Source organism: Malaclemys terrapin, chromosome 1, assembly GCF_027887155.1.
Source record: "Malaclemys terrapin pileata isolate rMalTer1 chromosome 1, rMalTer1.hap1, whole genome shotgun sequence".
NCBI lineage: Eukaryota > Metazoa > Chordata > Testudines > Emydidae > Malaclemys > Malaclemys terrapin.
Window position 1 is genome coordinate 84,982,170 of NC_071505.1, and position 12,956 is coordinate 84,995,125.

At 42.6% G+C, this 12,956-nt stretch overlaps 1 protein-coding gene across 5 annotated transcripts in view; it reads right to left on the minus strand.

The window, feature by feature from the left end:
* Positions 1–375: 375 nt before the first annotated feature.
* ANKS1B (ankyrin repeat and sterile alpha motif domain containing 1B) overlaps positions 376–12,956 on the minus strand; it is a 758,955-nt gene continuing 746,374 nt past the window's right edge. For 3 of the 5 annotated variants that reach the window (XM_054028751.1, XM_054028776.1, XM_054028769.1), the window contains 2 exons: positions 9,613–9,780; positions 376–2,230 (listed from right to left, as the gene is read on the minus strand). In XM_054028751.1, coding sequence (XP_053884726.1) covers positions 2,123–2,230; positions 9,613–9,780 — 276 coding nt within the window. In that variant the 3' untranslated portion in view covers positions 376–2,122. Of the gene's footprint in view, positions 2,234–9,612; positions 9,781–12,956 lie in introns of all 5 variants that reach the window. The other 2 variants (XM_054028742.1, XM_054028759.1) reach the window with 1 other exon arrangement.

Here is a 12,956-nt window from a genome sequence, read left to right on the forward strand (position 1 = left end):
TGGTCACCCTGTACGACCTCCTACATCTGCAGTCAAAGTGTTCCAACAACTCCCACCTCTGGGCCTCTCTCAGGGTGGGATAGCCAGTTGGCGGCTCAGTGATGTACCTGAGAACCAGTACATTTAAGGACTTTAAAGGGTAAAACTTTAAACTAAAACTGGGCCCTTAACGCAAAAATTGTGTAAATTTTAATCAATACAATGTATGACCCTGTGTATGCATGTGCATTTTCCCCTTGAACACTCCGTCTGATGCAAAACCCATTGACTTCAAGAGGCGTACTTGTACATTCATTGTACATTGTAAGTTCATTGGACTTCAGAACAGGCCCTTTATGTGCTACAAGAATAACAGACTGGCGCACAAAGCAGTAGTGACTGTACAACTTCATTTTATTTTGTGTGCTTTTATAGGATATAAATAAATGACAAAATTACAAAATTTATAACTGGAAGCCCAAGCATATTTACATCTAAGTATTTGTTGCAGTGAGGCTATTATTTACTTTGTTCCTATACAATTTTCCTTTTGGTACCATATTTTTCAGTTATTTTTACTGTCAATTTACTACATACATATCAACAGTGAATAAGCAAAATATGTACAAGGAACTATTTGTTCAAGTAAATTGAATACTGTATTAAAAGGCTTTCATTACTCAGAGCTATAGGCTTAATTAAACCATATACAATTATCAATTTTAAACCAAGTCCAGTTATCCATTTTTGGAATTCACCAATTGATGATTGTAATTGAAAAGCTCAGTTAGATATGAAATAATAATAATAATAATAAAAAAACATTAAGACAACCACACAATTTATCAATATCGCTATAATGAACTTCAAAATGATTCACAATTTGACTGGATAGAACAATATACATTAAAATGTCATTTTTCTCCTATAATGATATTTGCACCGTTATAATTCAGTTCTACATAAATATACATTATGGTATTATACAAATACTCCACAGACATTAAAAAAATTAAAACACTTTAAAGAAAATGTAAGTAAATTTCATTTAATCAAGCAAATGCTTAACCATTTTTGTTTCATGAAAACAGATTTATTACTTTGGAATTTTTTTCTCTTTCTTTCTTTATTTAGAAAAATGTCTGCAGAAGAACTTCTTTCAAACAAGCTTTCTTTGACAGAAACCTTGATAGCAAAATCTGTAGTTTTGATTATGTTCTCTAGAACCGCTGTTGAGATTTTTAAAAATACTAGTAGAATTCATGACTTATAGCAACATTAAACTGTGTAAATTGTTGTGTGTGTAGTGCAATGACTAGTTTGCTTCTATTCTATTCCCATCAGATGAAGCAACTAGTGCATCCACCATTGATATTTTGCTCAAGGTACAGTAGCAATTGTTTAGTCAACCTTAAAATAAACAAAATCTTTCATAGTTAATCTGACTTCATCTCCCATAAATATTTCTACGTTCTCCCATAGTATTCTCTTCCATAAAAATATCTAATACAAGACACAGTTTCTGTGCATTATTAATTCCTCTTTTTAACTAATCATAAAATTCTCATCCTTTGTCACACTGTGATAGGTTATTTTTTAAAGAGGCTCAAAGGACACTAATGATTACATATAAAACCGGCACACACACAAATTGGGGTAACTAATTTCTTGTTATTTTATTATTATTTTTAATACTATAAAGAGTAATTAATTCTTAGGTGTTCAGGGGTGTCATAAATATTGTATTTAATAATTCTATTTCAATTAAAACCTGCCAAGATTTAAATAACCAACCAAATCTCATACTCATAGGCAGCATTAATGTTAGTTTAGAGAACTTTTTAAAAAGTAGAATCCTAAAATAAGAAATCAAAGAAAGCACTGTGGCAGAATCACAAGAGGACTGCTTGAAAAATATTTCCTCACTCTCCTTGCAGACTGTAATTTAAAAGTCTTCATATAGTGTCATTCTCCTGTCAGTGCTGCAGGAAGAAATGATTACCAGCCTTTTTTTGTTAGTTACAAGGCCACTCTTACAGTGCAGTCTTCCTCTCTACTGGATTGAAACGTTGCCATAAAGGAAAGGCTGTGCTGTGACTACTTGGAGTGCAAGGCACAACAAGAACCAGAGGACAGTTTTGTATCAGAAAATTGTAGTTTCATACTTGGTATTAATTCCTCTTTTGGCTTCTTGTCCAGGTTCTACAATCCACGGTAGATTGGCAAGAGTCTTTTGTTCAGATGGATCTATCTGCTTTAAAACAAATACAAATAAATACACACACTTAATTGGATCAGCACTTTTGTACAAAACATCTCAAGTACTAGTTTTGCATCCACTGAAGAGGTCATAGAATAAATCCCATGGTTTTACCATCACAGAGAAATCTATACGGGACTATCACTTATTTATAACTAAGGTTTATTAAGGGCTTGATCCTGAGATATGCTCTAACCTTTTTTAATACACCTCTACCTCGATATAACGCTGTTCTCGGGAGCCAAAAAATCTTACCACGTTATAGGTGAAACCGCGTTATATTGAACTTGCTTTGATCCACCAGAGTGCGCAGCCCCGCGCCCCCGGAGCACTGCTTTACTGCGTTATATCCGAATTCATGTTATAACGGGTCGCGTTATATCCGAATTCGTGTTATATCGGGTCATGTTATATCGGGGTAGAGGTGTATAGAGCCAGATGACAGAAAAAATTTTGGCCATTGGGGCTTTCTTAAGATAATCTTTTACAAAGCTGAGCATTCTGACATACATCACAAAACAGCAAGTTAATTACCTTATAGTAACTGGAGGTTCTTTGAGATGGGCGGTCCCTATCTGTAGTCCACTGTGGGTGCGCATGTGCTCCATGTGACCAGAGCTGGAGAATTTTGAAAGCAACGTCCATTGGTCCACGCATACACCCTGGCTCATTTCCTACCTCCAACCAAGGAGATAAAGAGCAGGGCGAACTGACCACCTCTCCAGTTCCTTCTCTACCGCAAATCAGAGAAGACTCAAAGCAAAGGGGAAGGAGAGCGGGTAGTGGAATACAGAAAAGGACCACACATCTTGAAGAACCTGCAGCTATTATAAGGTAAGTAACCTTCTGTTCTTTGCATGCTGGTTCTTAAGTGTATTCCACTGTGGGTGACTGACAAGCAGTATTCAACCAGGAGGAGGTTGCGAGGCTATAGGTGGCGGAGCCGAATGAAGGTCTGCCGTTCCAAAAGATGCATCAGCAGAGGAGTCCTGTACCAAAGCACAGTGTCTCGCAAACATGTGGACAGAGCTCCACACAAGTGATTTACAGATGCTGAATAAAGGCACCGCTTGAAGCGATGCCATAGACATTGCTTGGGCTCTTGTGGAATGAGTTCTTACCCCAGGAGGTGGGGGAAGATTAGACAGTTGATAGAGCAAAATACAGCCTGAGATCCATTTTGAGATTTTTTTTTATAGCCTGACCCCGACCCTCTTTTCTTCAGAGTATGTGAGTGGTTTTGGGAAGAACACAGGTAAGTGAATTGTCTGGTTCAGGTGAAACTCAGAGACTACTTTGGGGGTGAATTTAGGGTGTAAACATAATGAAACTTTGTCCTTATGGAATATAAAAAAAGGAGGATCTGCCATCAGCACTCCAAGCTCATCCGGCTGAGGTGATGTTTACCAGGAATGCACCCTTCAGGGACATGAGAGAGACATGAAGGAAGAAGCTAATAGTTCAAAAGGAGGCTTGGTGAGTATTGAGAGAACAAGGTTCAAGTCCCATTGAGGAGTATCCCCCTTTTTTTTTTCAGGCGGAAAGGTTCTGCTTAGGCTTTTCCAGAATCTGCTAGTCAGTGGGTGTGCAAAGATTGAGGAGCCCTGTGAAAGTGGATGGTATGCACTGATTGCCACCAAGTGGACCCGTTAGGAGCTGACGGATAAATCTGTTGTCTTTATGGAAAGGATACAGTCCAGAATGAGAGCAATACCTGCAGCTTCTAGGGGTGTGTGTCGTTGATGTGCTCAGACAGAAGAACGCTTCCACTTGGTTAGGCAACATTTCCTAGTGGAATCCTTCCTATTGTTAAAAAGGATGTTCTGTACAGATTCAGAACATAATTGGTCTAAGGATGATGCCCATCCAAAAACCAGGCTCTGAGATGAAGCGGATGTGGGTTGGGATACTTGATCTTGCTGTTCCTCTGGGTCAGATCGAGAATGTTGGAATAATGATCAGTGCCCGAGACAACATGTGTAGTAGGTTCAGGAACAAAAACTGTATGGGCCAGTTGGGGACAATGAGAATGACTTGTGCCTTGTCCTGCCAAATCTTGTGCAAAACTCGAGACAGGAGTGGTAGTGGCATAGGGAAGGCATAATTCAGATGGTTTGACCATGGAAGCAGTGGAGCATCATCCTGTGAGTGGCAACCTATGGCTCCCCTGGAACAGTATAGGTTGCATTCCATGTTTTTTTGGTAGGTCAACAAGTCCCTGGTGGTGGGGAAGTCTCCCAGAGAGCGAGAATATTGTTCATCACAGAGTCGTGTAGCTCCTACTTGTAATCAACAGAAAAGTGTCCGCTGAGAGAGTCCACTAGCACATTCCGGTTTCCTGATAGGTAGACTGCTGACAGGGTAATCTGATTGCTGATGCCCCAGTTCCACAGACTGACAGCTTCTGCATATGGGGGATGGATCTCGCTCCTCCCTGTTGGATGTAAAAGACAGTTGTGATGTTGTCCAACATTATGAAGACATAGTGACTTTGAATGACCAGGAGAAAGGCTTTGCAAGTCTTTAAAACTGCTCATGGCTCTAGAACATTGATGTGCATCCTGGACTCTGGAGATGTCCAGGCGACTTGTGTTTTATGGTTGTCCATGTGCATACCCCAACCCAACAGGTAATGATCATCCTGTCTGGTGCAGAAGCGAGGAAGGGAATACCAACACATACCTGGTGAGGATTCTTCCACCATAACAGGGACAGTTTCACTTTAGTGGGAACAGTCACTATGGTGTTCATGGATTGTTGGTTTGGCAAGTACACAGTTTGGAGCCATGCTTGTAGGCAATGAGGATAGAGTCTTGCAAATAGCATGACATAAGTACATGAGGCCATATGGCCTAGAAGACAGAGACAGGTCCTGACAGGCACTCGTAGGTTGCTTATGACCTGGTCCGTAATAGTGTTCATAGCTTGAAACCTGTCCTAAGCAGACACGCCCTTGCCGTGGCTGAATTTAAGGAAGCCTCGATGAAGTCTAACTTCAGTGTAGGGGTGACGAAGGATTTTTTCAGCATTTATGCTGACCCCCCCCAAAGAAGAGAGGAGTTGCAGCATTGTCAAAGTCAATGGACAGGCCTCTTGGCATGACCTGGAGCCAATTGTCAAAGTGCAGATGATGGTGCATCCACGATGTCTCATATAGTTTTCTACTACAGAAAACACCTTAGTAACTACCCCAGGGAGGTAGCAATGCTGAAAAGGAGTACTCTGTATTGAAAGTGGTCAGAGCCCACCATGAATCTATCTGAGACAGTGTCTGTGAGCAGGGTGGATGTCCACGCGAAAGTAGGTGTCCATGTCAAGAGCAGTAAACCACATGCCCTTTTCCAGGGATTGAATTATAGATGCCAACATCACTATAAGGAACTTGAGTTTGTGAATAAAGAGGTTGAGATGGCAGAGGTCCAGAATGGGTCTCCAACCGTCCTTCTTTTTGGATATTAGGCAGTATGGCAAGTAAAAACCACCCCCTTAGTACTGCAGAGCAACCCACTCTATCACTCCACACTGTAAGAAATATTCCACTTCTTGCTTGAGACTGTTCTAGTGCAGTGGTCCCCAAACTTTTCAGGGTCATGCCCTCCCTTACTGCTGTCCGTGCTCCCGCCCAACTGAGGCCAGGAGTGTTGGTGTGACTCGGAGCGGGGGATGCGGACAGGGTAAAGGGGGTCGAGGCTGAGGCTGTAGCTGGGAGTGGGTCTGGGGCCAGGGCTGGGAATGGAGCCGTGGCGGGGGCGGGGCAGGAAGAGGTGGGGCAGGGGTGGGGGCTTGGGGGAAGGGATGCAGTGGAGGTGGGGACTGGGGAGACCAGGGGTCACGCACCCCCTGGGAACAGGGGAAGTTGGCACCTCTGCCCCTCATAGGTTTATAACCTCTCTCAACAGGGAGGGACCCAATGGAGTGGGAGACTCTGGGTCTGGGGGAAAGTGAAAATATCCTCAGGAGGAGTGTAGGTCTCAGCTCTTCCTGGAGTGAGAAAGGTCCTGGTCACCCAAACCACAGTCTGTGCCACAGCTATTGAAGGCAAAGATGGTACTGTGGCTAACTGATGCTCTTAGCTGATTGCTCTTCATCCGTGCTGGTGGATCCCAGGGTTTGTGTTTGGAGGGTACCAGAGGCACCAGTGTCCTCGACCACAATCCAGTGCTGATGGACACCCTTGACTTGAGGGCTTTCTAGTCATGGTTTGGAACATACTAAGTTCTCTTGGTTTGAGCTTGCTCAGTTTAGGCAGGGATGAATCTGACTTCTTTGAAGTGGGTCTGGAGGAAGATTTAGCCTCATGCTTATGGGAATTCTCCTAGCTCTCCTGAAAAGACCCCACTGAAGGATCTTTGGGGGTAGACTCCTTCACTTTGGACTCGGACCTTGTGGCAGGAGATGGACTCCTTGCTGAGTCAATCTGATATGAGGGGTTGGGGGTTCACTGGCCTGGGTCTGACCGAGGCTTCATGGTCTTTTCTATTAGGTGCTTCCTAAGGTGAAGTTCCCACACTTCCTGGGTCTGGCAGTGGAATGAAGGGCAGATACTGCACCTTGCCAGGATGTGGGTGTCCCTGAGGCACTACAAGCAATGTTGGTGGTCAATGCTGATCAAGAAGAATCACGTGCAGGAAGCCCAAATTTTGAAGCTGAGAGTCCTGGGCATAATGCGGTACCCCCAGGGAGACTAAGTAACTCTGAAACACTAAAATGATCAGATACAAACTTTCAAACTCCAGAACCATGAAAACTATTTACAGATATGTACATATATTCACAGAAAAAGGAGAAAGCTGAAGCTTTGGACTCTGGAGGTTCCAAACCGAACTACGTGGCGGTGAGAAGGAACTGGGGAGATGGTCGCCCCACCCCATCTATTATCTCCTCAGTTGGAGGCACGAGGTGAGCCAGGCATGCATGTGCGGACCAACGGACACTGCTTTCACATTTCTCTGGTTCCATGCATGTGGAGTGCATGCATACCCACCGTGGAATACACATAGGGACAAGCACTCCAAGAAGAACAATACCTCTGTGCCATTTTCACACTTCAGAAGGGAGTTTTAAATTGAGTTAAATTAATAACATATATACTGGCCTTGCTCATTGTTCCATCAGGCCTTCATTTGGGAAGGGGTATCAGTTTAGATGAAACAACAACTTCACCAAAACCAAACTATATCTGAACAATTTTTATTTTAGGTTAGAAATGTGGCTGCCTTCTTTTCAGTCCCGACAGATGCTTATTAGATCTTCTGAGACTTCAATATTAGAGCTGATCAAATTTCAGACTTTCCAGTGCACAGAAAATTTTGACATTTTGCAATTTAGTTTCAGCCTGAGTTGGATGGGTCAGTTTCACTGCTGCTATTGAGTGGTGGCCACCAGTAGAACTGACATGAATCATGTCAGCAGCAGCTGGGGATTCTGACAGCCATGGGTCTGGGGCAGGTCTACCATGCAGCTCCCAGGCCAGCTGGCTCCCCGACCTGCCCAACTCCCTGTAGCCTGCGGCGCTAATTGCCCTGGGAGTCCAGCTCAGCCTCAAGGAGCCTGAAAACCCCCAGACTCCCAAATCAGCTGGGGCTCTCAGGACTTTCAGGTTGCCTGCTGCAGTGCTGGGATCCTAGACCCTGAGAGTCACGTCTTGTGCTATGTATCAGAGGGGTAGCCGTGTTAGTCTGAATCTGTAAAAAGCAACAGAGGGTCCTGTGGCACCTTTAAGACTAACAGAAGTATTGGGAGCATAAGCTTTCGTGGGTAAGAACCTCACTTCTTCAGATGCAAGCCACTTGCATCTGAAGAAGTGAGGTTCTTACCCACGAAAGCTTATGCTCCCAATACTTCTGTTAGTCTTAAAGGTGCCACAGGACCCTCTATTGATCTTGTGCTATGGCTCCCAGAGATGCCATGCTCCTGACCGCAGCAGCAGGGAGCCTGGAAACCCTGAGAGCCCTGGCTCAAGCCAGGGTTTTAGGGCTTTCAGGCTCCCCGGTGCTGGAGCTAGGAGCTGAGTCACAGTTAAAGTTGGGACTTCCAGGATTTCCTGCTCCATTACAGGGAGCCTGGAAGCCCCGGGGTCCCTGGACCGAGGCCAAACCATATGGTTGCCCAGGAACCATGGACCCTTGAAGCCCACTGTTCCCAGCAGAACCGTATCCATAATTTGACAAAAATTAATTGAATCCAAAGTGTTTTTGTGAAACATTTAAGCAAGTCAGCATTTTTTGATTGAACTTTCTAGTTGGACAATTCCTGACTAGCTCTACTCAAGCTAGATTTTAGCAATCTCATGGACTGCTGACTGTCTTTAGAAAGAAGTTGTGTGTATGGTGGGGGCCAATTAATTCTGGGACATCTTTAAGTTCTACATGCCCCAAATAATATTTGACTAGTACAACTAGTACCCAAAGATGAGACTGAAGACCTTTCCTTCTTAAGTGGAATGTCACTATAGAAAGTGGTTTTGTTAGGAAATGTGGAGAGTGAGATCCGGTCAGGGAACCTGTTTTGGCTTATGGAAAAAATATCAGAAAGGCAGGTTGGGTTCCATAGAAGAGGAGCTTTGAAAGCAGGGAGACTGTTGAGGGTCAAAAGACAGGAAGAAAAGAGAATGAGGTGGTTCTGATGGAAGGAGAAAGGTAAAAGGATAGAATATGAAGAAAGGAGGAAAAGGAAGATAATTGAAAGTTCAGTCAAGTCAAATTAGGATTCAGTTGTCAGAGGCCTTATCTGAACCAAAATTCTGTGCCTTCAAAATTTGCCAGTCATTGATTTGCATCTGCAGTGATCCTGTATTGGGGGAAGTCACAGGCACTCAATTAGAAGACACAACAGGATTATTGTGCTAATACATGATTGTCCTCAGAGATCTGGTTTTTAGTTAGTTTTGAAAGATGAAGATGTCAATGTGATGGTCTCATACTGGTATCAAAGCTAAACAAAAAGGGTTAAAATACATCAAGCTAAATTTTGTGTTGATTTACACCTTGTCGCAATCTCAGTGAAGTCAATGTGATCGCACAGGTTGTAAATCAGAGCTGATTGTAGTCCATGGCATTTAAAACAGTTACATTAACACATGGAAATAAACACTGAAACACGTCAAGCAGTGGAATAACAGCATAAGAGATGCCTGACTAGTACTACATATACAACTCCATAAGATGGAAGGGTCTGAGATAAAGTGTTGCAAATTGATGGTATGCTGAGATTCTATAACTCCTTGCAGACTGACTTTGGAATGATGAGTGGATGCGGCATAGCTTATCTTGGGAGGTGCTTTTCTGACCAAACAAATATGTAAACTACTATCAGATTCATGCCAACATATTTTTTTGTACAGCTGAGTTTTGATTTTCTTATTTGCTACTTACCACAGACTTTCGAATACTAACACGTGGTTTTGGAATTGGTTTGGTGGGTTTATTTTCAAAGCTTTCTGGGAGGGTTGAAGAATGGCCTCCTTTTCGTGCTTGTAGTGCAAGCTGGTAGGCTACCTCGAATGCCTGTCCAAGTGTTAGAATTATTTCATAGGCTAAATTCTGGAACAACAACAAAACATTCAAAAATAGAGTTAGGAGACATTAGCATTTATGAATATTAATTAAGGACAATCCTGCCTAGTGCAGTCTATACTGTACAAGTCAATGCTACTATATAAATAATACAAATACATTGAAGATGGCCTGCTAGATCTTTTCTATCTTCAACATCTGTGATTCAATGTATAGCTATCAAAGGGCAACCAAAGTGTGATTGGCCTTAGTGAAAGGCATTATTCCATTATTGTACACAATCTCTCAATTGCTAAACATTAAAACAGTGACCAGATTAGGTTGGTGTGGCCTGTTGACACCACATTACCAATACATAAATTGATGTTCTTGTATTTCTTCTCTGTGGTTTCATTCTGTGTTCCAGCATGATAATTCAAGGGAAATTCCTGTAAGTTTTATTTTAGTGACAGATCACAGAACTGAGCCAGTGGAAGGGGAGGGTGAGCCAAATCACATGCTTCTTCAACCAAGTCTGTGTGCATTATCCCCCAGCTAACCTTCATTGACTCGTCTTCAAGATGCCACCCATCTTGTTCCATTGTTTAACATTTTAGCCAGCTCTGCTTCAAGCCTGATCTCCTGACATGCCCTTCTTCAAAATCTGCAGTCTGAGTCATTACTTCCCTTCTCTTGTGTCTCTGAACACTCTGAGCTGCACTATCAGAGAATAGCAAAGGAGCAGGAGGGAACTCCACTTCAGTGAGCGTTTCCAGAAAATCTGAAGGAAAATGTTACAAGTGCACCCTTCACTTTACTGGGCTGCAAGTTGAAAATGGTGTGAGCAACATTCTCAGGCTTTGTCTTCTGCAGGAACTGGCCAAAGGGCACTTGGGTGGTCGGATTCTCATTTAGAACTAGAATATCAGAGCATCCTGGGAGGTTACTGTGCACTGTTGTGTGTTTGTTATCAAAGAAGTCAGATTTTTAAGAATAAGACCACTGGGTGACAGCATAACTAGAATAATATGAGTGCTCAGTGATTGAGTATATGCAAAATGTAGGATAAAATATTTGTTAAAGCAGGTGCTTCCTCAAAAAGGGAATTGGGAATTTGGATTGAATGGATTAGTGTGACCATTTCCTTTGGTTTTGAGTAATGTGGGTTCAACTCCCCTGTGGAACCTTTGAGCCTCAGATATGCACAAAACCCAATGCTTCATTCAGTTTCAGGTTGAAACCATGTTGAACCAATCAGCCATACATTTGCACAAGCTCATTGAAAAGATTAGTGAAGCCTTCAGTTTACCATGTGTATGTTTCTAGTTTCTAGTAAACAATAATGAAGCCATACACGATTTGCATAAATATAAAATCTGCCCTTCATTAGTTAGACCTTATAATTTTATCCTATCTCCTTACTTCAAACCATAAGGCAAACCCCCACTGTCGTCGTGAAGGTATTCTCTCTCTTGCTCTTGTAACACCCACTTTAGGAACAGTGTCCCAAATTCAGACCTTCTGAAAGCAGGTGCATCTCCAATCACTTCTGCTAATAAAAGGGGCCAATTATTCCATCAGTTGCACAGATGCAACTCCTACTGCCTTATGTGACAGTTGCATCCATGCAAATGATGAGATTAATTGTAATTGGGTCCTGGATTTGCATTTGGCTCATTATAAAACCTTCTTCTGAAGCATCCAGCATTGGTCATGGTCCAGTGATAGACTAGATAGAAAAATTTACTTTTTAATTTGTCCATCCAAATGTGATCAGCTGCTGTCAAGATCCCTGGGTAGGCTGTCCCTGCTAAGACCTTTTTCCAGTCCACTGAGTGCACTCTTTTCAAGTGACATGCCCATGCCCTCGCTTCTGTTTGGGATGGGATCTCATGAGCCAAACACTTTCTGACTTGGTCTCTGGGTTACACCCCCCTAGGTGCCAATCATACTGTAACAGCATATGTTTGCAGTGATACAGAAATAGCTTATTTAAAACAAAGCAGGATTTATTTTTCCAAAATGTACAAAGTGCCTCGAGAAGTGGATTTAAAATAACAAAGAGACCTATATGCATATTTCCTTACCTAATCTTAACCTTTATCTCTATAGCTCAGGAAGGTCTGTCTTATTCCCCATCTCTGAGATGGGAGAACTAGCTTACACTTCATGCCGCATGCGCCTCCTGCCTGTGAATGAGTTCTTCCAGTGTGTCAGCTTTTTCATTGACACCCCCAGGGCCAGTTCTCCCAGCTCACTCACCCTCCTCTTCCCTTTTCTAGGATCTTTGGGGTTTTAGGTCTACTTTGTTCCCCGGCTTAGTCTTAGGGAAGTAAAGACATTCTAAAATGGATGGAGCCAGCGAGGTAACTTCTCTCCCTAGCTGAGGGCCTAGTCATTGTTCTCTTAGCTGCTTTGCAAGTGTGTACCTGAAGCTGTCTTATATCTTAGTACTTGTGGTGGTTCCTGCCCCTAGGTCAACCTCAAGCTCCAGTCTGTCTTTTGCATTCAAGTAGGCAGCAATACAAAAATTGAACAGAGACACCAACTCATCCATAGTATTCATAAGAAATAACACAGACATTTCCTCAGTTCATCACAGTTGCTATGATCACATCCACCATGACAAGCTGCTCAAGGTTTCATATCTTTGACACTGAAATCACCTACCTGAACTCACAAGATTAGGGCCAACCACTTGACTTAGGGAAACCTGGTCAGAACTAGTCAGTGCTGCAGATACAGTTTGCCACCAAAAATTCACAGGTTTTAAGGCCTAAAGGGATCGTTATGCCAATCTAGTGGGAATCCAGCTGGACATAGGCAACAAATTGAGAAACCCATTGGTCATATTTGCCACAAATGTATGATACATTTTATGACTCCCAATTGAGTGCCTATGCTAATGTCACAAGATTAAGACTTTAGAGACACATCCTGCACTGCTGTAGTAACATGACAGTGCACTGTCCCACAAGATTGGATTAACTGTAGTGAAGATTATATATTGATAAGGAATAAGTTGACAGGACTTGGTAGAATAATGGCCCTGGAAAAGTAAGTTCAGCACTATTGTGATAGTGCACTTTATAGTGTGGCATACAACGTCATCAGGACACAGTCTGCAGTGGATAATTATGAGATGACAGAGTAGATGGGAACATAGAATATGCCATGACAGAAGAAATGTCCAGCTAGTCTGGGACCCTGCCTCCAGTAGTAGT